This window comes from Aedes aegypti, chromosome 3 (genome assembly GCF_002204515.2).
Source record: "Aedes aegypti strain LVP_AGWG chromosome 3, AaegL5.0 Primary Assembly, whole genome shotgun sequence".
Taxonomy (NCBI): domain Eukaryota; kingdom Metazoa; phylum Arthropoda; class Insecta; order Diptera; family Culicidae; genus Aedes; species Aedes aegypti.
Window position 1 is genome coordinate 215,159,865 of NC_035109.1, and position 25,014 is coordinate 215,184,878.

The following is a 25,014-nucleotide window of genomic DNA, read 5'->3' on the forward strand; positions in this document are numbered from 1 at the left end:
GTTGTTGTGTTATAAAACTCTACATGTGGCAGCGATTGTTTGTTAATATCGCCGTAAAAATCGCGTTGATTTGGGTGATCCAAAGCCACACCTCAAATCTTCAAGAGCATCTAAAGAACCAGACTCCATTCAAGCTGAAAACTCTTTCGATTGGTTACTCGATGGCCAGCTTGTACCGCTGTCGGGTTCGTTAGATTTGTGCTCATGAAATTCTGAGGTATGCCTTCGATTAATATCCACCTTAAACAAGGAAGATGCATACATTATTTTATATCAAAAAATGAATCTAGGTTTATTTACGCTGTATACCACACCACCAACTCCTCTTTACTCATAACGTGACATAATTTCCTCACGACTCCCAATTAAAAAAAATGCGAATATTGATAATATATTATTACAAGTATGGCGGCGTCCATTTATTCGTAACGCTAAAATTGAAAATTTTTGACCCCCTCCCCCCCCCCTCCGTAACGCTTTTTGTATGAAAATTTTTAAATTTTTGTATGAGCCGTAACGCTTGAGCCTACTCCCCCCCTCCCCCTAGAGCGTTACGTAATTTGTGGATGCCGCCTATTGGAATTTGGCCGCAAGGCAAAGGTCTTAACCTTTTCAATACCGACATCAAGTTTCAAAATTCTCTAGTTTCGCCATCGTTCGATCGATTTTGATGATTTGTTTAAGTAAAAATCACAAATCAGTTATAAATTTGATTCATGCATTGCATGCACCATCAAAATTGGTTCCGGATTTAGATTCAAGTTTGGTGGGTTACCGTAATCCGGGGTATCATTGATCAGAGGGGTAACATTGATCGGAATGATTCATCTCGTAAAAAGTTCGTATCATCATTTATTGGTGGAACATTTCCAAATTATGAATGTTACATCGTTTTCTCATATTCATGAGCAAATGAAGGCGAAGATTTTTGTAAAAATTGCGTTTACCTTATGCGTGAATTTGTCAACTTTTCGAAACAATGATTTCAATGGTTAAGGATGACACTACTGAAGATTCATGTCTCACATAAGTTCTGCAAACAATATGAACAAGAAAAATGCGGTTCTCACTAAAAATGGTATCGCCAGAAAAGATTCCGTTGTCAAAACTTTTATAAGTATGCTCAATTAGGTAACATTAACGAATTACTGTTAAGAATGTAAAATTCCCTTAGGCAATTGCCTACATTTAGGCGTATTCCTTCGCTCGAAGTGTTTTTAATTTTGAAATAACTCAAAAAGTAAATAGCTTGTAAGCGTTTGGCCTTTATATTCGGCTTCAGGGCCATGATTTAAGTATGTAACTACATTTTAAATATTACCGAACGTCGTTTACATAGGTGATCAATGTTACCCCATATCAGCTCTATAAAAAAGTTAATCAAAACAGTTTTTAGAACATGCTTAAATTTTTCAAAAAACTGAATACAGTATACAGTCACGAGCAGTACTTGTTTTAAAAATATAAAATTGGCAACATTTGCATTTTCAAACGAAATATTTAAGAAATATTCAAAAAATGATCAATGTTACCCCGGATTACGGTACCTAGGGTATATCACAATAGAAAAGCGCAAAAAAAAATTTTTTTTCGATTTTCGCACATCTTAATCTAAAGAAAACTTAAAATAAGCCAAAAATTAAATTTAGCTCATTGAAAGACGGATTGTCTGAACGAACATTGGTGAACTTTTCAATCTTATTTGCGGTTCTCTATGCTATAGAGTCCAGGTTCAAAGCTTTTTTTTTCGAAATTTTCAAATATTTTTTATAATACTCTCGAGGTCTAAAATTTAGTGAAAATGTGATTTTGTAGTCAGTTTTAAGCAAATAATCTGAAAATGAGATAATATCAACAATCCTTAATTCTTCCAGAAATCGTCCAGAAATTCCTTCACAGATTTTGGAATAGGATCATTTCTCCAGTATTTGCTCTACGAAATAATAGGAATACCTTCAGTATTTTCTACAAGGTTTACTCTAAAAGTTTGCATTCATCCAGATTTGATCCCTCCAAGAATTAATTCACAGTTTATGCAAGGCTTTTACAGAAAATTTATTAGGAACTTCTAAATTAACCCCAACAGGCAATCCTGGTTAAGTTGCTGTCGCAATATCTGTTGGAGTTTATTACTTTTGCAGTTCTTTTAAATTTATCTTGATTGATTTCTTAGGTATGTGTTGTTGGATTTTTTTAAATTTAATTTAATTCAATACTCCAGCAAATACTAAAGCAAATATTCCAGTGATTCCCCTGTTCTTCTTATTTTTCTTCTTCTTTCTGGCGTTATGTTCCATCTGGGACAGAGTCTGCTTCTCAGTTTAGTGTTTTCATGATCACTTATCGACTTGTGTCCCCAATCACATTCATTCAAGTCACAAAGCATAAAGTACAGCAAATAAAAATATGAATATCATTATTCCATGTTTTATGGTATATATTAGCATAACATCACATCCACATGATTGAAAAAAATGTAAGGCATTTCTAAAAATCAAATTAAGTTTGGAATCCTCTCAATATTTTTCGAGATTGTTTTAAATGTTTAAAACTGCTTTTCGACCCACTTCTTAGGTTTAACATTTATATTAAACGCACTCATTGCCTTGTATGAGTGTCAGATATGTTGAAATGAAACCTTATAAAGTTATTAAGAAGATTTCAAACAAACAGAAAAGGGTCTTACCAAAACATGTAAGGATTCCGCTGAGCAACGCTAAAGTTTCCATATGGTAAAGGATTTAAAAAGACGTTTTTTATGCCTATTGTCAAATTTCCAGCTTTTGACTAGAAAATAACAACTTAAACGTGTATTCCGCGAAACAAATTCAAAAATTTCGTTTCGTTTCGAAAAATTCCGTGAGATATTTGATTTTGTATCGAGTTACACGAAACATTTTTAAATTTCGTTTCGTTTCGTCATTATCAGCGCAAGATATTCCGCGTATCGTTTTGTTTCGTATCGACATGGAAAAAATCCATACCGCATACCCTTAGCTTAGTACCTCCACTATTGGTACATCTACCCTAACCGAAATATGAAATTTTATCCCAGTTAATTTTTGAGAGCATTAATATGTGTTTCCACGTGATTTGCTTGATTAAATGTAGTCTTATAACCGTATTTGAATGCATTTCTTGGAATCTTCTTTGAATCTAGCTAGCTAGAATACGAAATAACTAATAAATAACTAAATAACTAAAGGAATCGTTTCAGAGATTCCTCCAGGTGTACAGGGATGAAGGTTATGTTATTATTGGTTTTCGGCAGATCATGAACATTCCGTTCCGAAAACCGTTTATGATCCATAAAGACTGGACGCCAAAAATCAATTCCTCCTGGTGTTTTCCAGGCAATCTCGTAGTTGTTTCTAAAAAGATTTCTCAAGAAAATTTCCCAGTGATTCCTCCAGAGATTCCTTTCAAAACTTTTTCTTCGAATTCCTCCAGGGGTTCCTGCTAGAATTCATTATGCTATTTATACTGCTATTTCTTCCGAGCTTTGTTTTTTCAAGAAATCGCCCTGATCGATTAATCATATATAACAAATAATTAATGCAAATATTTGCCCTGAGATTTATTAAATTCTTCCAGTGACTTGTTGAAAGGATTCCTTCAGAGATTCTTCCAGATATTCCATTAGGGAACCTCACAAACGAATGAAACAAAACAATACCGTGTGGGCGTGAGAAGGATGCACAATCGGAATTATTACAAATCAGACGTATCAGACCAAGAAAGTCAGTTGAAATAGTTTTCAAGAAGGTAGTGAAAGTTTCAGTCCATAACTAGTAGCAGTATTGCAATTGTAAGCTCCTTAAATTTAATGGCTAACCTTTTGGATGAACTAGTGTATTTTTTTGTAGTTTTTCTCGGTCAAATAGCAACAATTTAGTGCTCGAAGCATGTGTTTGAGACTCTCCGATAGTGTAGATTCGGACAAAAGATCAGTGAGCGATATTGCATGCGAATACGCCAATGCGGTAAGAATACGTTTCCAAATTGCACGTCGACGGATAAGAGCATCTCCATCGAGCATCTTCGCTTCGAGTAATTTTGCTGCTTGGTTTGTTCCCGTTGCATTAACCGAAAAGTTAGATCTAAATTTTTTCAGATCCTTCATTCTGGATACATTTTCATTCTTCATAACTCGATATATCCTTATCTAGATGTGATTTTCATTCCCGATTTTATCTCCGAATGTCGATATGCCCATTATCAAAGGTTACTAAACTAGATTTTAGGGATTGAAACCAGAGTTGCTCGATGTCACTATCAATGCTTAAAATTTGCTGATTTGTACAGGCCGACTGCGATACAAATCGGATCATGCCATATCACATCAACATCATGCTGTCTACTCCATCACCAGTGCATTGATGGCGATAGACTATGGATATCACTGATGGGTTAAGTTTAGCTTTAAATTAAGCAGATAAAATGGCAATTTATCAGTACGATATTTTCGACAGTGTTGCAGATAGATTGAAACTATGTGTTGGTCACTGAAAAATATTAATAGCATGGACAATGACCACGTGATCACTCATTCTGCAGTGATTTTGATCTAGAGTGCGATGTCGCATCACTGCTGTTGGTTGTCAAATCAAAATGATATTGATAGCTCGCAAGTGATATTGATAGTTTTAGACCATCAGCCATCAGCTGATATGATTGATATTAAGCAACTCTGATTGAAACCCATTTGCGAAGACGAAATGACGTCTGCTTGTTTCTGATTTTCCTGGTAGCGGAGTGATTTTCAATCTAGTGTTCATTAAAAAAATCTTCTATGTCTGGATCTCACCATATCTCGACGGTCCCTTCGATATCGAGATGTGGAGAGTAGACTGTATTACCAGAACTTTAAGGTGAATATGCATCGAAGCCAAACCTCGAATTTTCAAGAGCACAAATCTAGAGAACTAGACAACCGTTTGAGCTGAAAATTCAACTCACTGGTCACCACCAGCGAGTGATCAGTGCGATATATTTTCAGCACAAACTGTTGTCTGGTTCTCTAAATTTGTGCTCTTGAAAATTCGGGGTTCGGCTTCGATTCATCTTCACCTTAATTGTAATATAAAACGTCACAAATTGCTAAAGCTTTTTTCATTCATGAAATTAGTTTACTGGAAAAATGAAATTTTGAGTTTATCTAAAACTTACTTATAACATTTTAGTGCAAATATTATTGAAATTTGATTTTTTTAAATAATTATATTTAAATTCTTACATAATTGAATTGTCAAATAAATTTTGAATACATAATAGATTATTGATAAAATAAAAAAAAATGTTCTATTATCCTAATTCCACTCAAAAATCAAAATTCTCATTCTCTATCTGTAACGGAAACTCATTCTTCAGACATCCTTCTCAACATTGTAAAACCAACTTAGATAGAAAACAAGAATGCGCTTTGCTTTCTCTCTAGCCACTAGGTAGGTGCTAGTAAAAACATGTGGCGTTGTGGCTAATATGTGAACCAGAGCGAAGAAGTTGGGATTTGTGCAACGTTGTGTAAGCTCTCTGCGCTCCGATGTGTTCACGTTACACATGTTTACGTTTACATTTCCACCAACTGCACGTGACTGGAGTTGTGATGAGCTATATCAGCAGGAATGGTATTTGCTTTTCAGTGAAATCATTCCAGCAGAAAGGCAGACCCACAGCTTTTGCCAGAAGATTGTTCTGTGCTCGTAGTTTCTCTTCTAAGCTGCACCTCGAAATTTCAACATCTCCTTGATTTTTTCCTCAATATTTTCCTCTCTATTTTAGTGCTTTGAAATTTCAAACTAACGAAAACATTTTGTAGCAATATATTGAGCGTTTCCAGCACAACACGCAAATATAAATGACTTTATTGGACCGACTATTTTCAATGCAACTACAGTCTTTGCGCATCTTAGCTATCGAAAATGCCAATTCCCATCGATATGTTGCATAACATTAAAAAATGTGTTTAAACATTTTGCAATTCTAGGCTATATGTCTGAAATAAGGAATGGCCTTCTAACTTTAAAAAACACATAATAAGTTGAAGGGGTATTGTTTTTGAATATATCAGCTTCCTATAAAACTAAAAACTGAATCGATTTCCTCATACAAATTAATAATCTGAAATAAATAAAATAAACAGAAAGGATTTTAAGCTTAAACCTTTGACGTTTGATTATAATGTATGATTATATAATAATAAACTTTACGGATACATGTAAATAATAATAATAGGAAAAAAAATAAATCTATCTAACTAATAGACTTATTGCTACCAACAAAATCATGCTACCTACAATAATGTTGAAGCATATAGATTTTTTTTTTTGCGTTGCGTGATAACAGAGTATTTCGTACATTGTGTTACCAGGCCGGTCGGAGGGACCTGGTTCAAATACAGAGACTCTTAGGGTCTGCATAGGCTTGTGAAGGGTTCAAGTAAAACGCATTATGTAACTTTTAATTTTTTATTAGACTTACTGGGTGTGGTGTGGGTGTGAGGTGGCCGGCCGGAAGTGGAGCACGTGGGGCTTGCTCGGCACGTTCTATGCTGAACGTGAAGTCTACGGGGCTTGAATGACTTGGTGTGGCTCAACGGTACCTTAACGGGTTGCACCAACTTTCTAGGGTGTCAGGGTTTCCAATGGTCGGCTTCAGGTATCCTTGGTGTGATCCTTGCACCTTAGGCTGGCCTTCAGGGCAGCTACAGGGGTTCACCACGGGATTAGACGGGTCGTGGGAGCCTTTGCCTAATTCTTCAAGCAAACGATAACGGGTCCTGATACGAACGGTATATGCACTTATGCAATTATGCACTTGAAACTTTCTTCTAATAACGGTCACTTTAATTTAGGAATATTTCCGTGTAGTCTCGCTGAGATCTAGATTGGAATCGCCTTTTTGCTTAGCGTTTTTCAACCCAGTAGCCTGCTTATCCTGTTCCCTTTTCCGTACCCTTTCTGTTATTCCCTTTTTGACGTGGCATACCTTATGACTGACCGTGTTCCCCTTTTTTGGTTCACTACGTGCATGATTTGTGTTACACGTGTTCAATGTGTTTGTGTGTTAACAAATTTTGTTCCTTAAAACTAATTCTGGAGTAATACATTTAATTAACAATTATTAACAACATAATAACAACCATATAACAATTTTACTAACATTTCTTCATAGTTCTAATAATTAATTTAATTTTACTAAACAACAAACTTACAACAAATACTAACAATTATTCTGAAAAATAAATAAACAAATTAAGTTTTTCTCAACGGTAACAATTACAAACTTAAAAGTGTCATGTTATTCACTTTACCACTCTTATTAAATTCACTTATGAAAAACTAAGTCGGAAGTCAGGGATGAAAAGACATGAAAATTTCCTTTGCTGGCCACGCTCCTTTTCTCCGTTACGAGAAAAGGGAAGGACACTTAAAGAGAGGCCAGCGACACATAGATGTCAAGGAGTTGGACAATAGGGAAGGGAATGGTCTATGATTCACTATAAGCGGGGGATACGATTGGATTTCAATTGTTGGGTGTGACGTTGCCAGTGCTGGGAATAGTAGCAGGCTTTCGAGAAACTCACGTGGCTATTCCTAGTACAGAAGTTCAAAAACGTGAATCTCAGTAGCCTATGCTGGCTGCATGAATAATCTAAACCATAAGTGCCATTGAAGGCTAAATGCGGGAAATGCAGCGGGAAAGAGAACATTTTTCCACAGTAATTTTAGGTTACACAACAGGTGATTTGCTATTTTCAAGGCTTTTTGCCTACAGCAGAGATGGGCGTGAGTTTCAGTGGCTTTGCTGGCTGTGATTTGCTTTGCTTGGCTACTGTAGAGTGATTTTCAAGATTTTGCCTGGAACCCTGGGCGTTCCGTTCTGCTGGACCCTGGACGTTGCTAATAAATTTAATGCCACTCCATTCACGTGTCTTCACAGGTATTTCCATCATGTATTCTAGCTAAAGAGCTTTGGTTTAAGCGCCATTGCTAGCTCTCTGCAATGCGGAATCAAATTGACCCTACCATTCGAAATCTTTTGATTGGTAAATGATGGGCATGTTATACCATTGGTACTTCGCGTACCGTGGTGAATCAAAATCCGGACGGTACCAGTATCCGGACACTCTGATTATATTCACCATTTGAAGCCTAATTTTACTATTATTTCAATTGGTTTTCAGTCGTACTCTTTACTTTTACCTTTATTGATCATTTTACTATAATTTTGAATCTAGTTATCACTGCAAAAAATAATAAAATTAAAAATAAACAAGTTGTTCCTGTTGAATGTTATTTCACATCGTGGTTTATTCAAACTCAAGTTCAACGATCAACGAATGCACGAACAAGACATTACAAGGTTTAGCTGATAAAAAAGTTTGTGAAGCTTATTATCAAGAGGTGTTTTAGCATAAATGATTACGGAGAAATACAGGGGATAGGCAAAATGATTGAGATAAGCAAAATTTTGCCTAAATTCAAATGCTCATAACTTTATGAAAAATTGATGAAATTGGATGCATCTGGAAGCAGTCGACGGCAAATTTGGTCTACTTTCAGGAACTTGCTTGGCCATGCATATTGGCCACTGGACACCGGAGATGTTCCGGATTTTCCGAGGTCATGTCTAAATGTCATTTTTTCTGTCACTTGTATTTTTGTGCGGTGTAAAGTTGGATAGATGTTTACTATTTTCCTAGAAACTAGAACTAATAGGAAGTCGAAGATTTCCAACCAATCTTGATACGTCCGGCGGCATTCAACTTCCTATTAGTTCTAGTTTCTAGGAAAATAGTAAACATCTATCCAACTTTACACCGCACAAAAATACAAGTGACAGAAAAAATGACATTTAGACATGACCTCGGAAAATCCGGAACATCTCCGGTGTCCAGTGGCCAATATGCATGGCCAAGCAAGTTCCTGAAAGTAGACCAAATTTGCCGTCGACTGCTTCTAGATGCATCCAATTTCATCAATTTTTCATAAAGTTATGAGCATTTGAATTTAGGCAAAATTTTGCCTATCTCAATCATTTTGCCTATCCCCTGTATGTACTTTGAATGTTTGGTGTCATCATCATAACTTTCGATACGAATAAGTGTTTTATGGTGTGTAAATAGACTGTTCGGGACTACGAGCCTGTGATTTTAAATCCGAGCATCATATGAAACGCTCACTTTTACCTATTAAAAGTGAATTTTGTGGAAAAGAAAATGAAAAAAGACTTCAATAGTGAGTATACGAAGCGTTGTGAGTTATCAGACATCGATTCAATGTGGAATGAATTACGTATTATTTCATTATTACAGTTCAAGCCGCATGCACTTCAGTTCGAGCAAGTCACATGTCAGTACAGGTATTCAAAACACTCATATTCCTTGTATTCTATTCTTTTAAGCATTGCTAAGCAAATACAAAGAATGAATCAATAAAATATTAATATTTGATTGAAGTTTTATTTAATTTAAATTGAAAATATACAGATATTTCATACCATAACATAATTGTCCGGAATTAAAAACATCACTAGCATCAGGTGTTCGTATTTTAAGACAAGACAAGCTATTTCATTAAGATCTGGTATGAATAAATGTATAAAATAACCAAACTTCAAGAATATTCTTTCAAAACACAGTTACATGAGCGTTTGAAAATTTGGGTCAGCTTAGCCGTCCGGATATTGATACATCACGGTACCTGATGGAATAAAATAATAAATGATTCCTTTGTTCCTTTGTTGAACTCCTTTGTTTGGTACTTAGCCTCCTGCCCAGCAACTCCTATCCCTATCTCCTCGTGGTACTGGTCGGCTGGGGTATGAGCCACCTTAGAAAAGATCTGGTAACCAACGCAGTGGAAACTTTGTTTGTATGCTGACAGGGAAAGGTGGGGAAATGCGTGATTGCTTCGGCAAACCTGGAGCGTCTGTACTCCATATTAAGAGCGGCTCCCAACGGCGTCTGTTCCCCACGTCAGGGGCGGCTGATCAACGTCCGAGTGCCAGAGAAGGACTCTAAGTTAAACTGTGTACACCCGATTCTGTTTTTGCACGGATTTGTTTTATACACGGCCGTGCAAAAAAAGATGCCATACATTGTTTTCCGCCAAAATCTAATTTTGCATTAAACGTCGAGAAATGGTGTTATTTTTTTGCATAGTTTTCGAAATTTTGAACAGAAAACTTTTTTTTGCATCGGATGTACTATGATCCTCCGAACATTAAGGGAGCATGGTCCTCCGGAAATCTAGGGGGTTGGTGTTATTTGAGTTGAGGTTGCAGCGGAATGAAATTCCCAGTTTGATTAATTAAATCATTTTTATTCCTGATAGTTTACACTTTTTGTAATTGTTTTGTTTGATGTTCTTAATAACTTTGGGAGTAGAACAGCTTCCCGAAGAAAAAATATGCAGAACTTATCAGATTTAAGACCACTTTGGTAACCACGGAATTAAACGAAATAAACGGTGCGTTGTTTAAAGCGATCTTAACTGTTCAAATTCATTTTTACTTTTATGGCGCGATGCGCAATGATGCTGCTGTTCCTGAAGAGCCATACTACAGAGAGGTGCAACCAAGGTTTTTATATTGACAGGTTTACCGATCTAAGCAGTCAGTGGATGCGCGGTGTGGTTAGCTGCGGGGAAGGTGGAAGTGACAGCTGGCGAGATGGCTAGCTGGCGGGTTTGTATTTCACTCTAGTGTTTCAGCGTTAGGGAATGTTTACTCCAACAAACACGATAACAGTGAAGTAAAAATTTTCTCAAGCATTGATAAGCTTTTTGTCGCGAATCAAATTTTCGGCGTTTATGTAGTATTCGGGTGTTTTGAATCGCAGAAGAAGATAATTTGAGAACAATATCTTCCAAAATACAGAAAGGTAAAGAATGGACTATTAAGTGTTATCACGAGCCTGAAAGGTGGTGAAGAATCGCCGGTGATGTGTACCCGATGAGTCTAAAGGAACATTCAATACGTATTTTGCGCCTGATAAACCGTGGATTATGAAGCGATTTAGTGAAATTGAACCGAAAACTAGTCTACAAATCTATGTGCCTGATAAGCGAACCATGCCGAATAAGTAATTTATATGGGACGTTGTTTCTATGTAGTGTAGTGAACAGACCAAAACTTGCTGGCTGTCACTTGGCTTTTCAAAATGGCGGAATGGTAAATCTCACATATTGGACTACCTCCTTTTCCTTGGGTGCAACATAAATATTTCACTTTTGAGAGAAGCAGAGTGGCATGTTTGTTGTCTATATGATCACTCCACCTCAACGAACATTGCTCGCCTATGACGACAAAGCCATCATGCTCGCAAACTTCTGCATCTTTACTTCACCCAACGGTTTAGTGAGTACATCAGCCACTATATCCTCCGTTGGACAGTACTGCAATCCGCTTCAGTCGGCGAACACACTTTCCGGCGCAATATCGCCACGCTAGCTGCTACATCCGGCTTAGCACAGACAGAAGAGAGTAGAGCAGCGCGCCAACGGGACTGCGGTATTTGTTCTTATCCGGCAGTTTAGCACTTTTATCTTTCGAACTATTGAAACCTTTTTCCATTGACGTCTTAGCTCGCTTCGCATCACGAATCTATCCACAACATGATTGATATACCTACTCTTCTACTGAAACACTGTATTACTCGTCGATTCTCTCAGCCTGCAGTCCAAGAAATTCGTCTTTTCAAAATACTGCTTCAACACCTTTTTCGTATTCTACTTTCGTAAAAAGGCAGGAATCGGTCGCACTTTGCCCGAAACTCATTTCCACGAGAACACAAGATTTCCTCGTTCAAATCACCGTTCAAGTAGGCCGTTTTCACATCAAAATGCTTCAACGTCATTTTTCTCTTGATTGCCACTTCTAACAGCACCCGCAAAGTAAAGTGACTGGTTACCGGTGCGAAGACTTCGTCGTTATCGACACCGTATTTCTGGAAGTATCCCTGAGCCACCAGACCCGCCTTGTATTTGGTTGTATTTCGCCGGCTGTATTCCTCTTCAGCTTGAACATCCAGTGACAACCAACAGTTTTCCGTCCAGCAGGTAGGGCGTTCCGTTCTGCTGTGGGTTTTCGGCTCATAAATTATCGCCACTTTCCATAATTCCTGCTTTTCACAGGTCATCATTTCCTTTAACGTTCAACGCTCCGTCATCGTAACCATCGTCATCATTGGAACTTCAAAAGTTTTTCTGTTCAAAACTAAAAATTATTCGATAAAAATGTGTTCACTGTGTTTCGGTTTTCCTCTAAATTTTCTTAATTTTGAACGAAAAAACTACTTTTTCAAATTCCGAGACCAATGACATATCCAGCCCCCTTAAGGTCTTCGGTTCAACCTCGTTCGAATCCAGCGATTCCGCAACTCGAACGCCATGCTATTTTGTTCAAAGAGAATCCATCGAATGATCCATCGCATTCCGAAACACTTTCATTGAACGCCTCGCTAAGATCCTGAGCATCTTCAAATTGCTCTACTTTAGCTGGTTCTGGCTCACACCACCGCTCATCCTCAGATGGCCACGTCAGCGGGACTTCTTGTACTCCTACTATTTTCTGATCCCGACGTCGAACAATATCTTCCGTGTCACACAATTGTGTTTATTCTGCTCGGCGTGTGAGTCGAGACGAGTCGCTTTCACCTCGGGTGACGTGAGACGACTAATGTTAATTAAATGGGAGCGATGCGACAATTGTCACTTCATTCGACTCGTCTCACCTCACACGCCGCGCAGAATAAGCACAAATTCCAGAAATTTGGCATCCCTGCTAATCTTAATCAGAGTTCAAGAAACGATACGCTTTCCGACCTTCAGCGTAGCCCACGAACACCATCTTCTCTGCCTTCTGGTCCAGCTTGCGTCGCTTTTCCTTCGGAATATGCTTCCGAACCGAAAATCCGCAAATGTCCATTCGAGGGCTTCATCCCGTGCCAGAGATCATACGATGTCTTGGAAACGATGGACAACGGCAGACGATTCTGCAAAAAGTTAGCAATTTACCGAAGCGTCTCGACAACATAACTGTTCTTCCGTTCCGCAACACCGTTTTAATGTGGTGAATACGACGCCGAGACTTCGTGCACAATACCGAGTTGGCTAGAAACGCCTTCTCCGGAGCTTGCTTAAGTAGTTACGTTGTCCAACTAGCACTGATTTTTCTCCTGTCAGGATATGGCACTCCTTCTGCTCGAACAGAACCCGAAACCCCAAATCCGTGATTCTACTCACCGACAGCACTGCCCATAACTGTATATTTGTAACATTCGACAAAAGTAGGCATTGAGTAAATGGAACATTAAGTGTGCATTTTATGGCAGTATGGGAGGAAACTAAAATTTCTTAAAATTACCAGGAACTCAAAAGTGCTAATTTGAGGTTGATATTTTGTACAACTGATATCACATACTAGGTGAATAGTCAGAAAATAATTCTGATTGAAATTTTATTGCTATTACGTTACGAGGCTCATTTATAATCTCAGTGTGACTGTTATGCGGTTATAATTACCAATGTGACAAAACAACTTGGTATTTTTTTCGAATTTTCTAGAACAATCTCACAGATTTCAGTAAGTTGATCGAAAGTATTTATCATTTGATGACTCTCCATGGTATTAACTCCAATTTGTCAAAAATGTCGAATGTGACTGTTATGCAGTTATGGGCAGAGCAGGTTACCAGCAAGAGATGGGACGTACAAAACGTTGTCGAACCACACATTCATTTTCGCACCACCTCCGTTGAAAGAGACGAGCTTACCTGTACCGCTACCCGATGACTTGATGGATTTTTCATCCGCCAGACAAATCGGCGTTGCCTTAGATTTATCCACAGCATCCATCAACGATACATCACTGGTCATGTGAGCCGTTGCACCTGAATACAAGTACCAGAAACCAGATTGCCTTCGGACCATCGGACACGCTTGTCCTGTGCAAGCTTCTGGCAATCATGCGGAAAATGGCCCGACCTCTTGCAATAATGGCACAACAACTTCCTCTTCGGCTTACTCACTTTTTTCGATTTTGCCGAACTTATCATCAGAGTCTTATTGTCAATGTTACAGTCACTTTCGACACGACGTCAACCTTCGTCCTCTTCACAACCCTTCACAAAGTCCACTGTAAGATCTGCATCCGGTCGACTCTCAAGTGCCTCAATCAAACCGTAGTACGATCGCGGAAAACTGGACAAAATCAACTCGATGAACCAGTTGTCCTTCATTTTCTCACTCAGATCAGATAAGCAGAGCCGTAACGCCGTCATCTGCTTTAGATGTTCCGCCATGTTAACATCATCTGGATTATGCTGAACAGAGATGAACGCTCGTGGTAATCCTTCCGCATCCCACATCACCTTTGCCGTTTGCTTCGTCATCACATGGATTAGCTGCGTGTCCTCCAAAGCCAGACCGATCAGTGCTTGCGCCTTCTCGTCTTCCGAGGTCCCGGTCGCATCAGCAGCTTCCGATTTCGGATCGATGGCCACTATCAGCAGCTGTTCTGACTATCTTCGTCAGAAGCAAACGCATTTCTTTACACATGCCGTGGACTCCTCTGGTACCCCTTTGGTTGAAGCATTGAACATCTTCCTTGGTGATGAGTCCGAGGGGCGTCATCCCGGCTATGATGCACACGGCCTTTATACCGTTTGGTATGCGTTTGCTACTCTCAAGCACAATATCCTGTACGTGCTTTCCAACCGCTTTAGGACCAGATTGGTCCTCCATACCTTAGAACGGATAGAGCCATGCTTGCCAAGAGCTTGCGTTTGCTGGCAATTACAGCAGAGCTGTTGGACATCATCCTCGAAAGCGCCGCTATAGCCGTAGATGCCCTTTTACAGGCATATTCAACGTGGCTAGCAAAGCTGAGCTTGTCATCGATCATTGACCTAAGATGCCTAAAGCATCGCTTGGACTCTATGGTGCAACCACCTTCCGAGATAAGCGCCCGTTGCTCGGACTTGCGGTTGTTGACCACCACCATCTCAGTCTATGTACGAGCCAGTCCTAGTTTCCTAGACTGCATCCATTTTTCAACTATGGAAATAGAGTGCGCTGCTGTTAACTCTACTTCCTCCATCGATTCGCCATAGACCACTAAGGTGATATCGTCGGCGAAGGCAACAATCTTCACACCCGTCGGAAGGGGCAGCCTCAGTACGTCATCGTACATCGCATTTCAAAACATCGGATCCAGGATTGAACCTTGAGGTACTCCCGCGGTAATTCGAACGTTTTTATGTCCCTCCTCCGTGTCATACGGTAGAATCCTACCATGAACATAGCTTTCTAGAAGCTTACACAACTGCCCCGGTACCTTGAGACGGTTAAGTGCGTGGGCTATCGCTTCCCAGCTTGCGCTGTTGAACGTATTCTTCACATCCAGAGTGACAACCGCGCAGTAACGGATGTCGCTCCTTTTATGCTCGATTGCCACCTCAGCTGTCTGAACGACCGTCTGGATAGCGGCCAGAGTAGAATTACATTTCCTGAATCCAAACTGGTTGTTGGACAGGCCGTCCGCACCTTCCGTATACGGTACCATCCCGTTGAGGATCAACCTCTCCTATAACTTGCCCGTCGTATCTAGAAGACAGATAAGTCTATACGCCGACAGGTCACCTGGTGATTTGCCCGCCTTTGGTAGTAGCATCAATTTCTGTCGCATCCATACATCCGGGAAGATTCTTTGATCTATACAACGTTGCATCGTGGTTCTGAACATGTCCGGATCCGCATTCACTGCTGCAATACCGCGTAAACACTAAAACACTAGGCAACACCGCGTAATTCGCTCAAACTAACCCCCAAAATGAATGATCCGAAAATCGGCTACCACGTGACAAATGTCTTCCAATCTCAAGTACTTCCAACGGTAACTGGGCCAATAACCTATTGGATTTAAGGTTACAGTGGAATGAATTGTCGAGTTTGATTAGTTAAACGAAATAAACGGAACTTTATTGTCGTATTCTTTCAAACAAATAAAACGATTTTTTCTTCAATGGCATCACCAGCCGTTACTTTCTATTCTATTTTCACCATTTTCACAAACTGAGAGTTCTGTTTGATCTTTCGACCTTGACGCTTGCTTCTGCGGGAGCGGATGACGAGGGCAGGATCAAACATATCGCGCGTCGGTCGAGTGAAGTGAAAAAGTTCCGTGATCGGTTAGTTCTGTTTGATCTTTCGACTTTGACGCTTGCTTCTGCGGGAGCGAGTGACGAGGGCAGGATCAAACATATCGCGCGTCGGTCGAGTGAAGTGAAAAAGTTCCGCGATCGGTTAGTTCTGTTTGATCTTCCGACCTTGACGCCTGCTTCTGCGGGAACGGGTGACGAGGGCAGGATCAAACATGTCGGGTCGTGCGCCTATTTTCTCTGAGTGCTTTTATATAGCCGAGCAAACGAGTTAAGCTGAATGTGGATTGTTGCTGCTCAGTCAAGGATGACGGATCAATTGGTGAGCTCGTTTCATGCTACTATTTCTAATCTATAAAATAGATAGGACGTAAGTATGATTTTTCAACAAACTATGAATGGTTCGTCACTGTGAGTGTCGACATAAACTCTAATTCATGAACATTTTTTTGTTTTCAAAACACCCCTTTCTTTTTATCTTTATTTTTGTAATTATAAAAAAAAACTTTGAATGGTTCGACACTACAAGTGTAGACTTGCGAAAGGTTCACTTTATTCAACAAACTTTGGATGGTTCGCCACTGTAAGTGTCGGCATAAGAATAAGAGTGTTCTATGATGTTCCAGCCAATCGAGTTTTTGTTTCTTTTCAAATAAGTAAAATATAATAACACATGCTTTCGTCCTGACAACTGTAGGAATGTTACATTCAGATATTTGTTCAACAAACTTTGAATGGTTCGTCACCTCAAGTGTCGGCATAATTTTCCTTTACATAGAAATTGTTCATATCAAATGAAAATATTATATTTTCATAAAAGCATATTTATATTTGACAAAAAACTATTCATCATGGTCTAATCACTTATCAAAGTGAATCCTTTGACCCAACGATCCTCCCCATTAACAAACATCCTTCCCAGTAACCTTTGTGGAGATGCAGAGGCAAACACGGTCTCCAAATAGCAAAGGTTACACACTAACATTCCTTCCCCCAATCCCACCTGACTGCAAGGACGTGGCCGGCGCCGTTATTGACCCTGTATAAATAGAGGCACTGAATTATGCACACTGAAGAAGATTATGGTCAATCCCAGCCGAACTTCTAGTTGATTCTTTGTGCATTTTCACTGACTTCGGTCAATCACGGAATAGCAACCATTGATATGTGTAGTCAGTCTAAGCTAAGCTAAGCTAAGCTAAGCTAAGCTAAGCTAAGCTATTTTCACCATTTTCACAAACTGAACAAAACCGCGTCGAACCCGCACAAACTGAACCGTCCGTGTAAAAAATCGTTCTAAGACTGAGGAGGATGCGCACCGATACCGACTCCGACGCCGAAAAACATCCTCTCTCTTTTCTTCCTTCGCTTCGCTTCGTTCCAATCAGCATCAGTGGCTACGACTCAATCGACGTATTTCTCTTCTGCATCCATTCAGCTGAACCCCTCTGCCGTCGCAAAACTTTACAATTACACTGATGGAAATTCTCTAGCGATTATAATATGTAACGTTGGTTCTTCTTTTCTTGAGTCGAGTTTGAACATTTTGTTATTTTTTACGATGCACTAGATATACAAATGTATATATTTTATTGAATTACTTACTTATACTACATTTATTAATAGCGATCTTAACTGTTCACTTTTACTTTTGTTGTGCGAGGCGCAATGGACTGAGGCACGAGCTCACTATTTGACGTTTGAGGGGTGCCTTGTTATATACGTGAGCATGGCAACGAGTGAATTCGGCACCGCTCAAACGACAAATTAGTGAACTCGTGCATTGGTCCATGATGCTGCTGTTCCTAAAGAGCCATGCTACAGAGAGGTGTAATATAAAGAATTCACCAGAGTGGCATGCTCGTTGTCTATACCAACAGGTGTCAGGCCCTACAAGCCAACCGTAAAAATATATCAACATAGGAGCGTCAACGAGAGAAAACTGACCGGAACGACGGAAACGGACTGGCAATTGGAAACTCGGTACGTGGAACTGAAAATCTCTCAACTTCATTGGAAGTACACGCATACTCTTTGCTTCGCGGATGATATGGACATTGTCGGTCGAACATTTGAAAAGGTGGCAGATCTGTACACCCCACAGTGGTTTAAAACTCAAAAAACACGATCATCAGCTTTTTCAGTATCAAAGAGTGAAAATATTGCCATACTATATTCGGCAAAGTTAATGCATATGTTAAGCAGCAACTTTTGACATTTACAAATATTTGACTAATTTACTCATAAGTTATATAAAATATTTATTTTCTCTGTTTGTCGTTAAAAACATTTGGTGTCGTCGAAAAAGTTGTTGGAATTGTTAAATGAAGAAAAGTTGTCGAAGACACTTTAACTCTATATTTTAAAATAAACGATGTATAGCGATTTTCATATAAAAACCACTTCAAAAGTACAAATACTCACTTAACTTTTTTCGTAGCGATTTTCATGGCTTACAATGTTCTAGGACTATGTTTATATTTTCAAAATACAAAACTTTGCTGAACATACCAAGACAATATCTTTATTTTTTCTATGAGTTATAAGCATTTTATTGTGGGAAATTCACCTTTTTTACACTAATATATCTCGAAAAGTTGCAAAAAGTTGCAAACAAAATTACATGCATTAGAAAAGCCAACATCTGTACTATGTTTTCCAAGTGGACTCATCCGTGTCTTCGCGTGTCTTTTCCACTTTTCTACCAGTTGAAAATTTGAATATTTGTATTTTTAAGTATTGATTATGTGTATCTGAGCACTATTTATAACTAGCGCTTAATTACGCATAATTGAGATAATCATCATTCAAAGCTTTAACTCGTCATACAGTTCGAGGGTTTCGAACAAAATGTTATTATTTTGTTCATCTTGGTAGTTTATTTGTTACATATGTACACGGGAAAAAATTTTTTGGTAAATATTACTATTATAGCTGACTATGCCCATTCCTTAAACGACCATGGTATTTCAGAACAATATACTACGTAAATAGTAAACTGGTATATTTGACAGGAATAAATTTCATCAATCTGATTTCGACTACAGACATGGTAAAATCAAGCGCTTTTCTAGTCTGGAAAATTGCTGGTGCGAGAGCTCAAGTGATCCCCCTCTAATGGTAGTTCTTACCGCACAATTTCTTTACGTGTCGATGTGTACTATGCAATCGCCGAAACAAATTCATATTATTCAATTAATTATTCTTACTCAAGTGTACTAAATATAAACATCCAAATTTGGTTCACTCAGCTCCCTCCTCACCTGAATAATCAAGTTTCTTCATGTACACTTTATTCGATACTAAAAGCTAAGAAAACTTCAATGTCACTTTTCTTAAGCTCGTCACCATCACCAGATCCGACGACTCTAGCATGCGATTGAGAAGATAAACTCTTGCATTTCCTACTATTTGTCTGTTTTTTTTTTAATATAAAATAGGGTTTTAGAACTTCCAACGACCATGTACGCTATGCCAATTCTTCCAAACTTCTAAATTGAAGGAAGTATGAAGTCAACGGGGTATGTGTTTTGCAGAATTAGTAAGCATTGTTGTATCACACGTCACAGAAGTTTTTGTGGTTGGTTTTACTGAAGTTTATGTGGTTGGGTTCTGATCGATGTCTTATATGAGCATTAAAAGACAGTTCAGTGGCACTGAAATACGTCATTTTTTAATATCTGAAACCTGATCAAAGGATATTAATTGTGTCCGTTTAAAGCTTGCTGCGGTATTAATTGTAACATTTTTAAAAAGTAGGATGGCAAATAAGCGGACTTGTTAATTGAAAAAGAATGTTAGTGGAACAACTCCAAATAAACTAAATGGTGGAGATAATTTCAAATCGTAACGAAATACTAATAGACAATAGATAACTTTTTTGGAAATTTATGGTATTTCAGTAATGACATCATGTGCTAGCAGAAATATGTCCTTTTAGATAGCATTTTATTGCTTTCAATGATTGCAGAAATCACCTTGTCAAATAGCTCCTGAGCAATCAAAGCAGGCTTCATTAATTACAATGATAAACAGCGGTTCAGATTGCAGCAAATATAAAGCAATATAACCCACTTTAGTTGACTCATAGGTGACAAAGACACGCGAAGACACGGGTGAGTCCACCTGGAAAACAAAGTACAGATGTTGGCCTTTCTAATGCATGTAATTTTGTTTGCAACTTTTTGCAACTTTTCGAGATATATTAGTATAAAAAAGGTGAATTTTCCCCAATAAAATGCTTATAACTCAAAGAAAAAATAAAGATATTGTCTTGGTATGTTCAGCAAAGTTTTGTATTTTGAAAATATAAACATAGTCCTAGAACATTGTGAGCCATGAAAATCGCTACGAAAAAAGTTAAGTGAGTATTTGTACTTTTGAAGTGGTTTCTATATGAAATTTGCTATACATCGTTTATTTTAATAGATAGAGTTAAAATGTCTTCGACAACTTTTCTTCATTTAACAATTCCAACAACTTTGTCGACGACACCAAATGCTTTTAATGACAAACAGAGAAAATAAATATTTTATATAACTTATGAGTAAATAAGTCAAAAATTTGTAAATGTCAAAAGTTGCTGCTTAACATATGCAGTAACTTTGCCGAATATAGTATAGCAATATTTTCACTCTTTGATACTGAAAAAGCTGATGATCGTGTTTTTTGGGTTTTAAACCACTGTGCACCCGCCTGAAACGCGAGGCAGCGAAAGTTGGACTGGTGGTGAATGCGACAAAGTTCACGCTAGTTGGTGGGGTCGAGCACGGGGTCGGACTCACCTAGATAGCAGTGTTACGATAGACGGGGATACATTCGAGATGGTCGATGAGTTCGTCTACCTTGGATCCTTGCAGACGGCTGACAATAACGATAGCCGTGAAATACGGAGGCACATCATCAGTGAAAGTCGGTCCTACTATGGTCTCCACAAAAAGCTGCGATCAAAAATGATTCACATCCACACCAAATGTACCATGTACAAAACGCTCATAAGGCCGGTAGTCCTCTACGGGCATGAAACGAGGACGATGCTCAAGGCGGACGTCAAAAACTTGGAATCTTCGAACGTCGGGTGCTTAGGGCGATCTTTGGCGGTGTGGAGGAAAACGGTGTGTGATGGCGAAGGATGAACCACGAGCTCGCCCAACTCTACGACGAACCCAGCATTCAGAAGGAGGCCAAAGCTGGAAGGATATAATAGGCAAGGCATGTTGCAATAATGCCGGACAGCAACCCTGCAAAGCTGGTGTTCGCTTCGGATACGGATGTTACAAGACGGCGTGAACCGAGTATTGTGGCGTGAAATTGTGGATTCAGTGTTATTTGTTTAGATGTTAACTAAATAAATGAGAAAATGTCAAAATTGAGAGCAGAAAAATATTCCTTTCTGCTACCAGTGAAAGTAAATTTAAAACTGTCACTGCTATCATAGAGAGCAAATTGAGAACTCATTGACATGTTCCTGTTTGATAAACGAGTCAAGTGCTAAAATTTTTTAAATTATATCAATTAATGAAATTAACAATAATTTGAAATAAATAGCAGAGCGAAATAACATGATGTTTAATATAATTATAATTAATTGATATCATATTATGATATCAATTTGTTGCTGAAAACTAGATACGGATTCAACTTGCTTTCGTTTCAATATTATACTCTGTTCGGGTACTTACCCATCTGTCGTCGTTGGTTTATGTTCGTGGGAGGTGTTTTGCAGACTTCGCAACCGTTGGATTTCCCCACCGCTGCTACTTCCGGCCGAGGTTGTGTTGTTTTTGTGGCTGCTCGTAGATAAGGTCGCCACCGGTAGGAGCAAAGCCGTTTCTGCAAGGGAAATGGATATAAAGCTCCAAATATTAGTATTTGTCTTCAAACAGAAATGGAGCAAAATTACGGTTAGCTAAATGAGGTTTTCTGATGACTTGCCGACGTGATGTATACCTTGCTAGTAATGATGACTTTTGCAGTTTCGGGTGAGTTTTTTTTTGGAAGGAAATGGTGATGCAAACTGCACACTGCGCTTGGACAAAAAGTTGGCGACAATATTTAGGATGAATTCTTAATTGTACTGAGTTTTTGTATTGTATAATCAGTTTAAGAAAAAACGGGATGGGCTCAAAATGTGAAATAAAGAAGATCTATCCTATATTGAATACAATGAAACTATTCAATTTTTGCATTTTGAACCATTTTCTTCTACAAATTTCATGCTCGTTGAACTTTGTCATGGATTTCATCTCTTCCATTCATTTTTTTAAGTAACATCTGGAGAACAACGCAACAAATTAAGGGTACAAGACTAGACTGATGCAAATTTTGAAGTTTTTGCTCCCCTATGCTTAAACGATGTCAATTATGATGAAAATGATCCTCCCAAAATTTGAAGTGATTCGGAAGAAATTTGGTTGTGCACACGCCATTTAAAGTTTATATGGAAATTACTATGGAAAAGGCAAACCTTTTGTGTTCAGTCCTCTAACTGCTCGTCATAATAATCTATGGAAAAGTGAACACACTCATCTCATGTGAAAACTTCTCAGCTACAACTTTGCCGAAGACCACATTTCGATGGGACGTAAGGATAAATTGTTATTATTGCTAACAAAGTCTAAATCATGCTGAGATGATCATTCAATTACTTTCAGAGCAACACTGCTTTTTTGCTGTAGAATATAGTAGCCTGGATTACTTTGATCTGTTCTTCCCGCCATGAGCACCACTGTTGCCTGCCGAACAGTTGGTCAAGCATGCTACATGCAAACCAACTTTATGATGATGAATAACAATTTTTACTGAGGTCCAATCAAAAAGTGGTCTTCGGCAAAGTTGTAGCTGGGAGGATTTCACATTAGAAGAATTTGTTCACTTTTCCATAAAATATTATGAAGAAGATATAGAGGGCTTAACACAAAAGATTGACGTTTTCCATAGTAATCTCCATATAAACTTCAAATGGCGTGTGCACAGCCAAATTTCTTCCGAATCACTTCAAACTTTGGGAGGATGCTTTTTACCATAATTTAAATCGTTTAAGCATAGGGGAGCCAAAATTTCAAAATTTGCATCACTCTAGTACAAGACGTTAGATGGGCCATCCCAATGATTCATGTTTAGAATTTCTTTTCAATTTCAGGTTTTAAAAATATAGTCGATAAACTTCAAGGATTTTTTTAGCATACGAATTGCGCTCTACTTTTTTCTTAAAATCTATGCTGACGTTTTGTTAGGTGAAAACTTTGTTGTAATGTGTTAAAGACCAAAAACTACTGCAACTATTTTGTCTGTTGCATTGCAAAGGGTATTGGAAAAAAATACAAGTACACTAATACCATCCTAATGCTGCTAGTAATGCATCACTGGATTAAGTGTGTAATGCATATTTTTCCAACAGCAATTAATGACACACTTTGCTTTGGGACCAAATAGGCAAACCACATACCAAGTCCAAATAAACAGAGGACAACAAGTCCCTCTGGGAACAGTGAATAATTGGTTTAGCAAAACTGACCATTTCTCTGGAAACTGCATAATAAATTACCCTAACTTCGACCATAAAATGCTTGCTGACTATGGCCATGGGCATTTGCTCCCTGGAAAGTTGGTTGCTCCTAGCCGGCACCTCCTTTTTATTCTCCGAACAGACGTACAACACATTTGCTCCTTTTAATGCTCGTTATGGCTTATGTGTTGCAAATTTTTCGCCTGTTTTGCAGTAGCAAGTGGAATCATCTCCTTGATGAACGAGTACTGGACAAAAGAGAAAAGTTTTATTATATCGGCTTGGTGCACACAATTTTTGTGTCTTTTTTTTCCTGGTATTTCAGCCCAACTATGGCAAAGCCATCTAAGCAGCTTCCCAGGTCCAATGAATGAGTAGATGTAGTCCGCAACATTTCAACCGGTCGGATACAGTTAAGCAATGAACTTTTTTTTTTTGCAAATGTACAACAAAAAAAAAATTGTAATGAAGCTTCTCTTCATAATTTTCTACTTCGCGTTTTTCGACTGCATACTTGATGTATTATGAGTCGATTAGGAGAAAATAAAGCATACACTCAGCGAAATCGAATAATCACCATCCTATTTGACTGCTGTTTTCCAGTTTTTATCAGCAGTATTCATTTCAGGGTTGATGTACGGCATTCTTGCAACATGTCCTGCCCATTATATCCTTTCAGCTTCGGCCACTTTCTGGATACTGGGTTCGCCGTAGAGTTGGGCGAGCTTGTGGTTCATCCTTCACCGCCACACACCGCCAAAGATCGTCCTAAGCACCCAGCATTCGAAGACTCCTAGTGCTTGCAGGTCCTCCTCAACCATCGCCCACGGTCTTATGTGTGTTTCGTACATGGTACATTTGGTGCCTTCTTGCGCAATATTGAATAACAGGCACGAAAGTACATCACCTTGTCGTAGTCTCCGGCATGATTTAAACAAACTGGAATGTTCGTATGAAACCTTCAGATACTTTTGCACACGTTCCATCTTATCAGTCTGTGGGCTTTCTGGGAAAGCTGCTCTCGTCCATGATTTTCCGTAACTCTGCGCGGTCGATACTATCGAACGCCACCTTTCCTTTTTTTACAAGGGAGAAATCTGCAAACAGATCCCCTGAGAAGGTAACTCAGGGAGTGCGGGGATTACGCACCACCGACGACCCGCTAAAACCAGCCCATGCACTGTATTTAAGCAATTGTTTTTGAATTGCTTAAGTGGTGTACACAAAAAATCAAAAAATCGTTTTTGCTTCACACCGCTCATTCGATTCTAGATCAAATTCTGAGTGTTCTCCCAAAATTTGAACTCACTTGGATGAAAACTGAGACTGCACAAGTCCTTTAAAG

General features: G+C 38.7%; 1 protein-coding gene across 1 annotated transcript in view; it reads right to left on the reverse strand.

Moving 5' to 3' along the window:
- Positions 1 to 25,014, reverse strand: part of LOC5570038 (somatomedin-B and thrombospondin type-1 domain-containing protein) — a 337,056-nt gene that overhangs the window by 14,198 nt on the left and 297,844 nt on the right. The window contains exon 4 of the mRNA XM_021850117.1: positions 21,844 to 21,994. Coding sequence (XP_021705809.1) covers positions 21,844 to 21,994 — 151 coding nt within the window. The remainder of the gene's footprint in view (positions 1 to 21,843; positions 21,995 to 25,014) is intronic.